At 43.2% G+C, this 12,689-nt stretch overlaps 1 protein-coding gene across 1 annotated transcript in view; it reads left to right on the plus strand.

Annotated features, from left to right (window-relative positions):
- Nucleotides 1-12,689, plus strand: part of LOC138352320 (probable glutamate receptor) — a 308,857-nt gene that overhangs the window by 111,638 nt on the left and 184,530 nt on the right. Inside the window, exon 7 of the mRNA XM_069304701.1 lies at nt 9,257-9,347. Coding sequence (XP_069160802.1) covers nt 9,257-9,347 — 91 coding nt within the window. The remainder of the gene's footprint in view (nt 1-9,256; nt 9,348-12,689) is intronic.

The raw sequence follows: 12,689 nt of genomic DNA on the forward strand, positions 1-12,689 counted from the left end.
CATATGCCAGGCTGGCCAACATACGAACGGCATTCAGAAACTTGTGTAAAGAATAATTCAGAACTTTGTATACCACATATGTCAGGCCAATCCTGGAGTATGCAGCCCCAGCTTGGAGTCCATATCTAGTCAAGGATAAGACTAAACTGGAAAAGGTTCAAAGGTTTGCCACCAGACTAGTACCCGAGCTGAGAGGTATGAGCTACGAGGAGAGACTACGGGAATTAAACCTCACTTCGCTGGAAGACAGAAGAGTTAGGGGGGACATGATCACCACATTCAAGATTCTGAAGGGGATTGATAGGGTAGATAAAGACAGTCTATTTAACACAAGGGGAACACGCACAAGGGGACACAGGTGGAAACTGAGTGCCCAAATGAGCCACAGAGATATTAGAAAGAACTTTTTTAGTGTCAGAGTGGTTGACAAATGGAATGCATTAGGGGGTGATGTGGTGGAGGCTGACTCCATACACAGTTTCAAGTGTAGATATGACAGAGCCCGATAGGCTCAGGAATCTGTACACCTGTTGATTGACGGTTGAGAGGCGGGACCAAAGAGCCAGAGCTCAACCCCCGCAAACACAACTAGGTGAGTACAAGTAGGTGAGTACACACACACACACACACACACACACACACACACACACACACACACAAACACACACACACACACACACACACACACATACACACATGGAGGACCAGATACATGGAGAGCTAAGCTGCTGGACGCGGCAACAAGAAACTTTTTTAGCCAGCATATCAAGGGACCGACAAGAAATAGAGGGGGAGGATGAACCAGCTTTGCTTGATCTGATATTTACCCTTAATGAGTGGGATATAAGGGAGGTTAAGATGGAAGCACCCTTAGGAATGAGTGATCACAGTGTATTGATCTTTGAGTACTTGGTAGAGCTAGGACGTATCTCTCCCAAAAAAGAACTAGAAAACAAAAGACTGGCATACCGAAAGGGGAATTATGAGGGGATGAGAAGTTTCCTAGCGGATATACCATGGGACACAGACCTCAGAGCTAAGTCGGTACAAGACATGATGGACTATGTCACCCAAAACTGTCAGGAGGCAATAAACAGGTTTATCCCGGCCCAAAGGGAAAAATCCGAGAAGCAAAAGAAGAATCCATGGTTTAACAGGGCATGTATGGAAGCAAAGGTACTGAATAAAAGGGCGTGGAGGAACTTCCGAAATAACAGAACACCAGAAAGCAGAGAGAGATACCAGAGAACCAGGAATGAGTATGTAAGTGTGAGAAGGGAAGCAGAGAAAAACTATGAAAATGATAGTCTCCGTGGTGTAGTGGTAAGACACTCGCCTGGCGTTCCGCGAGCGCTATGTCATGGGTTCGTATCCTGGCTGGGGAGGATTTACTGGGCGCAATTCCTTAACTGTAGCCTCTGTTTAACGCAACAGTAAAATGTGTACTTGGATGAAAAAACGATTCTTCGTGGCAGGGGATCGTATTCCAGGGACCTGCCCGAAACGCTACCCGTACTAGTGGCTGTACAAGAATGTAACAACTCTTGTATATATCTCAAAAAAAAAGAAAAAAAAATGATATAGCAAGCAAAGACAAGACCGATCCAAAGCTACTCCACAATCACATCAGGAGGAAAACAACAGTGAAAGAACAGGTAATGAAACTTGTCACAGAGAATGACAAAGAGGTGTGTGAGGAACTCAACAAGAGGTTCCAAGAGGTCTTCACAATAGAACATGGTCAAGTCACTGCGCTAGAACAGGGGGCAGTAAACCAGGCGGCCTTAGAATGGTTCGAAATTACGAGAGATGAGGTCAAGAGACACCTGTTGGATCTTGATGTGAGAAAGGCTGTTGGTCCAGACGGGATATCACCATGGGTATTGAAAGAGTGTGCAGAGGCACTCTGCTTGCCACTCGCCATAGTGTATAGTAGGTCACTGGAGATGGGAGACCTACCAGAAATATGGAAGATGGCTAATGTGGTCCCAATATACAAAAAGGGTGACAGACAAGAGGCACTGAACTACAGGCCAGTGTCCTTAACTTGTATACCATGCAAAGTGATGGAGAAGATCGTGAGAAAAAATCTAGTAACACATCTGGAGAGAAGAGACTTCGTGACAAATCGCCAACATGGGTTCAGAGAGGGTAAATCTTGCCTTACTGGCTTAATAGAATTCTACAATCAGGTGACAAAGATTAAGCAAGAAAGAGAAGACTGGGCAGACTGCATTTTTTTGGACTGTCGGAAAGCCTGTGATACAGTCCCCCATAAGAGGCAGGTACATAAGCTGGAGAGACAGGCAGGAGTAACTGGTAAAGTGCTCCAGTGGATAAGGGAATACCTAAGCAATAGGAAGCAAAGAGTTACAGTGAGGGGGTGAGACCTCAGATTGGCATGAAGTCACCAGTGGAGTCCCACAGGGCTCTGTACTTGGTCCTATCCTGTTTCTGATATACGTGAACGATCTCCCGGAGGGTATAGACTCATTCCTCTCAATGTTTGCTGACGATGCCAAAATAATGAGAAGGATTAAGGCAGAGGAGGACTGCATGAGGCTTCAAGAAGACCTACACAAAGTAAAGGAATGGTTAATTATTCTTTCTCTTATCTCTGGAACTTCTCCTTGCTCTAATGTGAAGACTTCCTAGAATTTCATATTGAGTTCCTCAAATGGCTCGGAACAAATGGTTGTTAGAGTTTAATCCAAGCAAATGTAATGTAATGAAGATAGGGGTAGAGAGCAGGAGGACAGTTACAAGGTATCATTTGGGAGACGAAATTCTACACGAGTCAGAGAGAGAACGAAAGACCTGGGGGTTGATATCACGCCAAACCTGTCCCCTGAAGCCCATATCAAGAGGATAATATCAGCAGCATATGCCAGGTTGGCTAACATAAGAACGGTATTTAGACACTTGTGCAAGGAATCATTCAGAATTTTGTATACCACCTATGTCAGACCAATCCTGGAGTATGCAACCCCAGCATGGAGTCCATATGTAGTCAAGCATAAGACCAAACTGGAAAAAGTTCAAAGGTTTGCCACCAGACTAGTACCCGGGCTGAGAGGTATGAACTATGAGGAGAGACTACGGGAATTAAACCTCACGTCGCTAGAAGACAGAAGAGTTAGGAGGGAATATGATCACCACATACAAGATTCTCAGAGGAATTGACAGGGTAGATAAAGACGAGCTATTTAACATAAGGTGCACAGGCACGAGAGGACACAGATGGAAACTGAGTGTCCAAATGAGCCACAGAGATATTAGAAAGAATTTTTTTGGTGTCAGAGTGGTTGACAAATGGAATGCAGTGATGTGTTGGAGGCTGACTCCATACACAGTTTCAAAGTGTAGATACGATAGAGCCCAGTAGGCTCAGGAACCTGTACACTAGTTGATTGAGAGATGAGAGGCGGGACCAAAGAGCCAGAGCTCAACCCCGCAAGCACAAATAGGTGAGTACACACACACACACACACACACACACACACACACACACAAACACACCAGCAAGCAGCCCGTAACAGCTTTGTAACTCCCAGGTACCTATTTACTGCTAGGTAACAGGAGCATTGGAGTGAAAGAAACTCTGCCCATTTGTTTCGGCCATCGCCCGGGATCGATCCTCGGGCCATTGGATCCCCGAAGCAGTGTCCACTAAGCCACCAGGCTGTGTGTGGGTATTCACTTAGTTGTACTTGGGGGGTTGAGCTCTGCTCTTTCGGCTTTCAACTGTCAATCAACTGTTACTAACTACTAACTAGTTATTATTAAGTAAATACTAACTAAATACTACTAACTGTGTACTCACCTATTTGTACTAAAGTATTTCTTCTTTAGGTTGGGCTTTGGCTCTTTAGTCCCACCTCTCAACCGTCAATCTTCTTGTGTATGGATTCCCGAGCTTCTCGAGCTCTATCATATATACATTTGAAACTGTGTATGGAGTCAGCCTTCACCACATCATTTCCTAGTGTATTCCATTTACTAACTACTCTGACACTGAAAAGGTTCTTTCTACTGTCTCTGTGGTTCATTTGGGTACTCAGCTTCCACCTGTGTCCCTTGTTCGTGTATCACCCGTGTTAAATAATTCATCCTTGTCTACCCTGTCAATTTTTCTGAGAATATTTTGCGTGGTGATCATGTCTCCCCGGACTCTTCTGTCTTCCAGCGACGTGAGGTGCAGTTCTCTCAGCATTTCCGCGTAACTCATGCCACTTAGTTCTGGGACTAGCCTAGTGGCATACCTCTGAACTTTTTTTTAGCTTCGTCTTGCGCTTTACAAGGTACGGGCTCCATGCTGGGCCCGCATACTCCAGGATTGGTCTTACATACGCTGTATACAAGGTTCTGAAAGATTCCTTACACAAATTTCTGAAGGTGGATCTGATGTAAGCCAGCCTTGTATACGCCGCAGATATTATTCTTTTGATGGGGTTTCAGGAGACAGGTCAGGTGTGATATCAACTCCTAGATCTTTCTCTCTGTCCATTTCGTGAAGAACTTCATTCCCCATTTGGTAACCAGTGTCTGGGCCTCCTATTTGCTCCCCCCCTAGTTTCATTGCCTTACACTTAATGGGTTGAACTTTAGTAGCCATTTGTTTGAACATTCCTTTAGTTTTTTTTAGGTCTTCTTGTAGTCTCATACTATCTTCCTCTGACTTAATCCTCCTCATAATTTTTGTGTCATCAGCAAACATTGAGAGGAACGAGTCTATTCCCTCGAGATCATTTGTGTGTGTGTGTGTGTGTGTGTGTGTGTGTGTGTGTGTGTGTGTGTGTGTGTGTGTGTGTGTGTGTGTGTGTGTGTGTGTGTGTGTGTGTGTGTACTCACCTATTTGTACTCACCTATTTGTGCTTGCGGGGGTTGAGCTTTGGCTCTTTGGTCCCGCCTCTCAACTGTCAACTGTGTGTGTGTGTGTGTGTGTGTGTGTGTGTGTGTGTGTGTGTGTGTGTGTGTGTGTGTGTGTGTGTGTGTGTGTGTGTGTGTGTGTGTGTGTGTATGTGTGTGTGTGTGAGTGTGTGTGTGTACTCACCTATTTGTATTCACCTATACGTCAGGCTGCGAGCAGCCGCGTCCAACAGCCTGGTTGATCAGTCCAGGAACCAGGAGGCCTGGTCGACGACCGGGCCGCGGGGACACTAAGCCCCGGAAGCACCTCAAGGTAAGGTAAGGTAAGGTAAGGTATTTGTGCTTGAGGAGGTTGAGCTTTGGCTCTTTGGTCCTGCCTCTCAACTGTCAATCAACTCGTGTACAGATTCCTGAGCCTACTGGGCTCTATCATATCTACATTTAAAACTGTGTATGGAGTCAGCCTCCACCACATCGCTGCCTAATGCATTCCACCTGTTAACTACTCTGACACTGAAAAAGTTCTTTCTAACGTCCCTGTGGCTCATTTAGGTACTCGATTTTCACCTGTGTCCCCTTGTTCTCGTACCACCAGTGTTGAATGGTTTATCCTTGTCAACCCTGTCAATTCCCCTGAGAATTTTGTATGTGGTGATCATGTCTCCCCGGACTCTTCTGTCTTCCAGCGACGTGAGGTGCCGTTCCCTCAGCCTTTCCACGTAACTCATGCCCTCTTAATTCTGGGACTAGCCTGGTGGCATACCTCTGGCATACCTCTAGCCACATCAGGAGAAAGACAACAGAAGGAATAGGTAATGAAACTGAGGATAGGGGCAGACAGATTCACTACAAACGACTAAGAAGTGTGCGAGGAACTCAATAGGAAATTCTAGGAAGTCTTCACATTAGAGCAAGGAGAAGTTCCAGAGATAAGAGATTAATAATTAACCAGGCACCACTAGAGGAATATAAGATTACCAGTGGAGATGTAAGAAAGCTTTTGCTAGAGTTGGATGTGACAAAGGCTATAGGTCCGGATGGAATATCGCCATGAATACTAAAGGAAGGAGCAGAAGCACTGTGCCAGCCACTCTCCATGGTGTATAACAAATCACTGGTAACAGGTGAACTGCCAGAAATTTGGAAGGCGGCAAACGTAGTCCCGATATACAAGAAGGGGGATAGACAGGAGGCACTGAACTACAGGCCAGTGTTCCTAACTTGCTTATCATGCAAGCTAATGGAGAAAATTGTGAGATAAAAGCTAGTAGAACATCTGGAGCGAAGGAACTTTGTGTCACAACAACAACATGGTTTCAGGGATGGCAAGTCATGCCTCACAGGATTAATTGAATTCTACGATCTGGCAACAAGAATCAGACAAGAAAGAGAGGGGTGGGCATACACACACACACCAACACACACACACACACACACACACACTCACACACACACACACACACACACAAACACACACACACACACACACACACACACACACACACACACACACACACACACACACACACACACACACACACACACACACACACACACACACACACACACACACACACACAAACACACACACACAAACACACACACACACACACACACACACACACACACACACACACACACACACAGGAAGCAGACCGTAGCAGGTGTCTAACTCCCAGGCACCTATTTACTGCTAGGTAACTGGGGCATCAGGGTTAAGGAAACTCTGCCTATCTGTCTCCGCCGGGTGCGGGGATCGAACCCCGGTTCCTAGGTCCACGAGTCTGGAGCGCTGTCCACTTGGCCACCCAGCCAGTGTGTGTGTGTGTTGTGTGTGTGTGTGTGTGTGTGTGTGTGTGTGTGTGTGTGTGTGTGTGTGTGTGTGTGTGTGTGTGTGTGTGTGTGTGTGTGTGTGTGTGTGTGTGTGTGTGTGTGTGTGTGTGTGTGTGTGTGTGTGTGTGTGTATGTGTGTATGTGTGTGTGTGTGTGTGTGTGTGTGTGTGTGTGTGTGTGTGTGTGTGTGTGTGTGTGTGTGTGTGTACTCACCTAGTTGTACTCACCTAGTTGTGTCTGCAGGATCGAGCATTGACTCTTGGATCCCGCCTTTCGAGCATCGGTTGTTTACAGCAATGACTCCTGTCCCATTTCCCTATCATACCTGGTTTTAAAATTATGAATATTATTTGCTTCCACAACCTGTTCCTGAAGTGCATTCCATTTCCCCACTACTCTCACGCTAAAAGAAAACTTCCTAACATCTCTGTGACTCATCTGAGTTTCAAGCTTCCATCCATGTCCTCTCGTTCTGTTACTATTCCGTGTGAACATTTCGTCTATGTCCACTCTGTCAATTCCTCTGAGTATCTTATACGTTCCTATCATGTCCCCCCTCTCCCTTCTTCTTTCTAGTGTCGTAAGGCACAGTTCCCTCAGGCGCTCTTCATACCCCATCCCTCGTAGCTCTGGGATGAGTCTCGTTGCAAACCTCTGAACCTTTTCCAGTTTCATTATATGCTTCTTCAGATGGGGACTCCATGATGCGGCGGCATACTCTAAGACTGGCCTTACGTAGGCAGTGTAAAGAGCCCTAAATGCCTCCTTACTTAGGTTTCTGAATGATGTTCTAACTTTTGCCAGTGTAGAGTACGCTGCTGTCGTTATCCTATTAATATGTGCCTCATGAGATAGATTAGGTGTTACGTCCACCCCCAGGTCTCTTTCACGCGTCGTTACAGGTAGGCTGTTCCCCTTCATTGTGTACTGTCCCTTTGGTCTCCTATCTCCTAGTCCCATTTCCATAACTTTACATTTGCTCGTGTTGAATTCTAGTAGCCATTTCTCTGACCATCTCTGCAATCTGTTCAGGTCCTCTTGGAGGATCCTGCAATCCTCATCTGTCACAACTCTTCTCATCAACTTTGCATCATCCGCAAACATCGACATGTAGGACTCTACGCCTGTAAACATGTCGTTAACATATACAAGAAATAGAATTGGTCCCAGCACCGATCCTTGTGGTACTCCACTTGTTACTGTTCGCCAGTCCGACTTCTCGCCCCTTACCGTAACTCTTTGGCTCCTTCCTGTTAGGTAGTTCCTTATCCATTCTAGGACCTTTCCCCCCACCCCCGCCTGCCTCTCGAGCTTGAACAGCAGTCTCATGTGCGGTACTGTATCAAAGGCTTTTTGGCAGTCCAGAAATATGCAGTCTGCCCAACCATCTCTGTCCTGTCTTATCCTCGTTATTTTATCATAGAATTCCAGAAGATTTGTTAGGCACGATTTCCCTGTCCAGAACCCATGTTGATGTTTGTTCACAAACCTAATGTTCTCCAGGTGTGCAACCAGTCGTAGCCTAATTATTCTTTCCAGTATTTTACAGGGGATGCTTGTCAGTGATACAGGTCTGTAGTTAAGTGCCTCCTCCCTATCTCCTTTCTTGAAGATCGGCACGACATTTGCCTTCTTCCAGCAACTGGGCAATTCTCCTGACATAAGTGACTCATTAAAGATCATTGCCAGAGGCACGCTGAGGGCCTGTGCTGCTTCTTTTAGTATCCACGGTGATACTTTGTCTGGTCCAACTGCTTTAGTTGCATCTAGAGTTGTCAACTGTTTCATTACCTCCTCTGCTGTCACCTCTATATCTGATAGTCTTTCATCTAGGGTAACCCCTTCCAACAATGGGAGCTGCTCAGGCTCGGTAGTGAACACTCCATGGAAACTGGCATTCATTGCCTCGCAGATTTCCTTGTCACTTTCAGTATATGCCCCCTCTGTCTTCCTTAGTCTTGTCACTTGTTCGTTCACCGACATTTTTCTTCTTATATGACTGTGTAGTAACTTAGGTTGTTTTTTCGCTTTGATTGCAATATCGTTCTCATAGTCCCTTTCCGATGTTCGTCTTATGTTAATGTAATCGTTCCTAGCTCTGTTGTATCTGCTTCTGTTGTCCTCTGTTCTTTGTCTTCTGTACTTCCTCCACTCCCGCCTGCTGGCCATTTTTGCTTCCTGACACTGTCTATTAAACCATGGGTTATTATATTCCTTCTTATTTTTTCCCTTTACCGTTGGTATAAATCTCTCTTCGGCCTCCTGGCATTTCTGTATGACTAGGTCCATCATATCTTGGACTGTTTTTCCTCTAATTTCTTCCTCCCACTGCACTTCACCCCACCTCCCACTGCAATGCAGTGTGTGTGTGTGTGTGTGTGTGTGTGTGTGTGTGTGTGTGTGTGTGTGTGTGTGTGTGTGTGTGTGTATTTGAAAGTATAATAGATCAAGAAAGTATTTAACTGCTCCAATTTGTATGCACGTGATCATATTCCTGGAGTGCGAGATAATGTAAGGTGTACATATGATGTATTGTGAACAGTGTTCTCATTAGTTACAGCATCGTACGTCCCCACGATGAGGTCTTCGGCTCAAAGCTTGATGACGGGTCGTGGTCCGGCATTCTGGGAATGGTAATGAGGCAGGTGAGAGTACTGAGCCATAAGCTCCGGTTATGATCTTACTGTTACTCCTCTGTCTGATCGCAATGCAGTGACAATGGCGTGATATATCATTGAAAATCATTTTGAGGAATTGTTGTGACATTGTTGTGAACTCGCGACCTGGTCATTCCATGACGCCTGTCATAAGTGGGAATGAATCTCAGGGAGGTTCTGGAGCGTGAATTCCATTATTGTAAGCCAGAGTGTGGTTGGGTTGACTGTAAAATCCTGGTTGGGCCCCTATTTGGGGTCTCTAGAACCTCCCAAAGAGCTCAGTAAAGTTCTGGGTTGGTCAACCATTGTACCACATTCGCTGAGTCGCTTAAGGAAGGGGTCTGGGATTCACCAGGTCGCAAGTGCATATAAATATATATATAATATATATATGTGAATGAAAACTCCACACCCCAGAAGTGACTCGAACCCGGACCGCCAGAAGTACATTTGCAACTGGTGTTCACGATGCCTTAAACTACTCGACCACCAGTGGCCGTACAAATTTATATAAATAAAAATGGATATATTCGTTTGTTCAAAATCGCTAATCTCCGAAAGTTCTTCACCGATTGCTTTGAAATTTTCACACAACGTTCCATTCGCATCCGAGCAGGTTTTTGTATACATACTATATACATGTCACATCTGTGACGGTAAAAAAACATGCTTTTCTGAAAAACTGTGTTTTTCATGTGATGGAAATCTTTGAAACCTCTTTACCGATTGCTTTGAAATTTTGACACAACGTTGCATTCGAATAGGCGCGTCGTTTTATATACATACTATATGGATTCCATCCCTCTGACAGGTAGAAATATGCGTTTTTGAAAAACAGCACCATCTGTTGCACATGATAGCAACATGCATGCTATACTAAATATGTCACACATTCCATTTCAATGTTTCTGATTGCATTGATAAATTTTATTTTCATAGATTTCGATTTATTTTATTTTTTATTGAATTATTTTGAGTGACATTGTGTTGGAATTGAGCTGTGTTGTTTACCATACCGATCATTTCGTAAGTATAAGTATAGATGCCACACCTGTGACAGGTAAAACTATGCTTTTCTTGAAAAACAATGCCATCTGTTGCATGTAAGAGCAACACACATGTTATACGAAATATGTTACAACTCCATTTCAATGTTTCTGATTGCAATGATAAATTGAATTTTCATAGATTTTTGAAATATTTTCATTTTGATTTAATTCTTTTGAGTGAATTGCGTTGGAATTGAGCTGTGTTGTTTACCATACCGTTCATTTCCTGAGTACAGTTTATTTTTTTATTTTTTAATATTTTCATTTCATATTTTTATTGTTTTTCTTATATATCAGTGATAGGAACATCAGATCACTTTATGTTCCCAATTTTCTGATGATAACATCAGACCATTTGGAAAGGCATCGAACGAGGGAGTGGGGAATTTGGAATGGTGGGAAGGACGAGGGGACGGGTGTGTTTGGCATGGTGGGGACGAGGGGATGGGGGAATGGAGAATGGTGGGGAAGACAAAGGGACAGGGGAGTAGGGCATGGTGTTAAGGAAGAGCGGATGGTGGAGTGGGGAATGGAGGGGAGGACGAGGGGACGGTGGAGTGGGAAATGGTGGAGAGGACTGGGGGACAGGGAAGGTTGCTGAGCCACAGCAACGCGTGGCCGGGTACTGCTAGTATATGTGTGTGTATATATATATATATATATATATATATATATATATATATATATATATATATATATATATATATATATATATATATATATATGTATACATATATATAGCCAGAACGCACTTCTCGGCCTACTATGCAAGGCCCGATTTGCCTAATAAGCCAAGTTTTCCTGAATTAATATATTTTCTCTAATTTTTTTCTTATGAAATGATAAAGCTACCCATTTCATTATGTATGAGGTGAATTTGTTTTTATTGGAGTTAAAATTAACGTAGATATATGACCGAACCTAACCAACCCTACCTAACCAAACCTAACCTAACCTATCTTTATAGGTTAGGTTAGGTTAGGTAGCCGAAAAAGTTAGGTTAGGTTTGGTTAGGTTAGGTAGGTTAGGTAGTCGAAAAACAATTAATTCATGAAAACTTGGCTTATTAGGCAAATCGGGCCTTACATAGTAGGCTGAGAAGTGCGTTCTGGCTACTAGGTACGACATATATATATATATATATATATATATATATATATATATATATATATATATATATATATATATATATATATATACATATCTATATATATATATATATATATATATATATATATATATATATATATATATATAATTTATTTATTTATATATATGCAAGAAGGTACATTGGGATTGTGAGGATACATAGTATAGTAATCTTGTAAAGCCACTAGTACGCGCAGCGTTTCGGGCAGGTCCTTAATCTAAGAAAATTTTAAGTAGGTAAATACTTGCAAAATTTAAAAAAATGACAACAGTTACAAAGCAAGAAAAAATAAAAGATGAGAGAAAATTGTAGGTATGCTAAAGCACATAAGTAGCTCAGATTGATTGCAATGACAGCTTGAATGGTAGTTGACAAAAATTAGTAGGCACAATACAGCATATGGCTAGCACATAAAAGAAGACAGCAATGAAAACAATGATAAAGTTGTTTGGGTTAAGTACATAGAGATTGGGAGATTGGGTAACACAAGATACAGAGCAAATTTAAAGCTCAGTGTAGGAAAATACGAAGATGAAATTAGGTACTTTTTGTTTTTGTTTTTAAATGAGGCAAAAGTTTGACAGCTTTTCAATTCACTAGGGAGTGAGTTCCATAGACTAGGTCCCTTAATTTGCATACAGTGTGTACTTAGCTGCTTTCGGGGGATGCTACATCATTTGTTGGTTGCCGAGAGCTCAAGGATCAGCTGATAAAAGAGGAGGGAGGGCAGGGCCGACAGGTGTTGTTGACGTTCGTTCGTTCGTTCATTGGGCCCATATATATAATGGGCTCAGGGACTGAACGCCACAATTCATTTAGCTAAGCAAGTTATAATCTTGATAAGCTAGTTACAAAATTCAATGCACATTGTCACATCAACAATGGGCTAGAGACCGACCACAAGTACAGTTAATTTCTAATTTAAACAACTGACTTATGTGGAGAGCTAGTGTAACAATTGATATGTTTGTCCAGCACACCGCCCCCTATTCAGTGGACAGCGGTGGATAGGTTACAATCACTTAGTTACTACCTACAGTTAGCAAACTGGTAATATTTGACTAAAATTTCTGGTAGCAGATCATTTTTTAATGACATATTTACCCATCGTTGGAACATTGGTTATAGAAT

This window comes from Procambarus clarkii, chromosome 53 (genome assembly GCF_040958095.1).
Source record: "Procambarus clarkii isolate CNS0578487 chromosome 53, FALCON_Pclarkii_2.0, whole genome shotgun sequence".
NCBI lineage: Eukaryota > Metazoa > Arthropoda > Malacostraca > Decapoda > Cambaridae > Procambarus > Procambarus clarkii.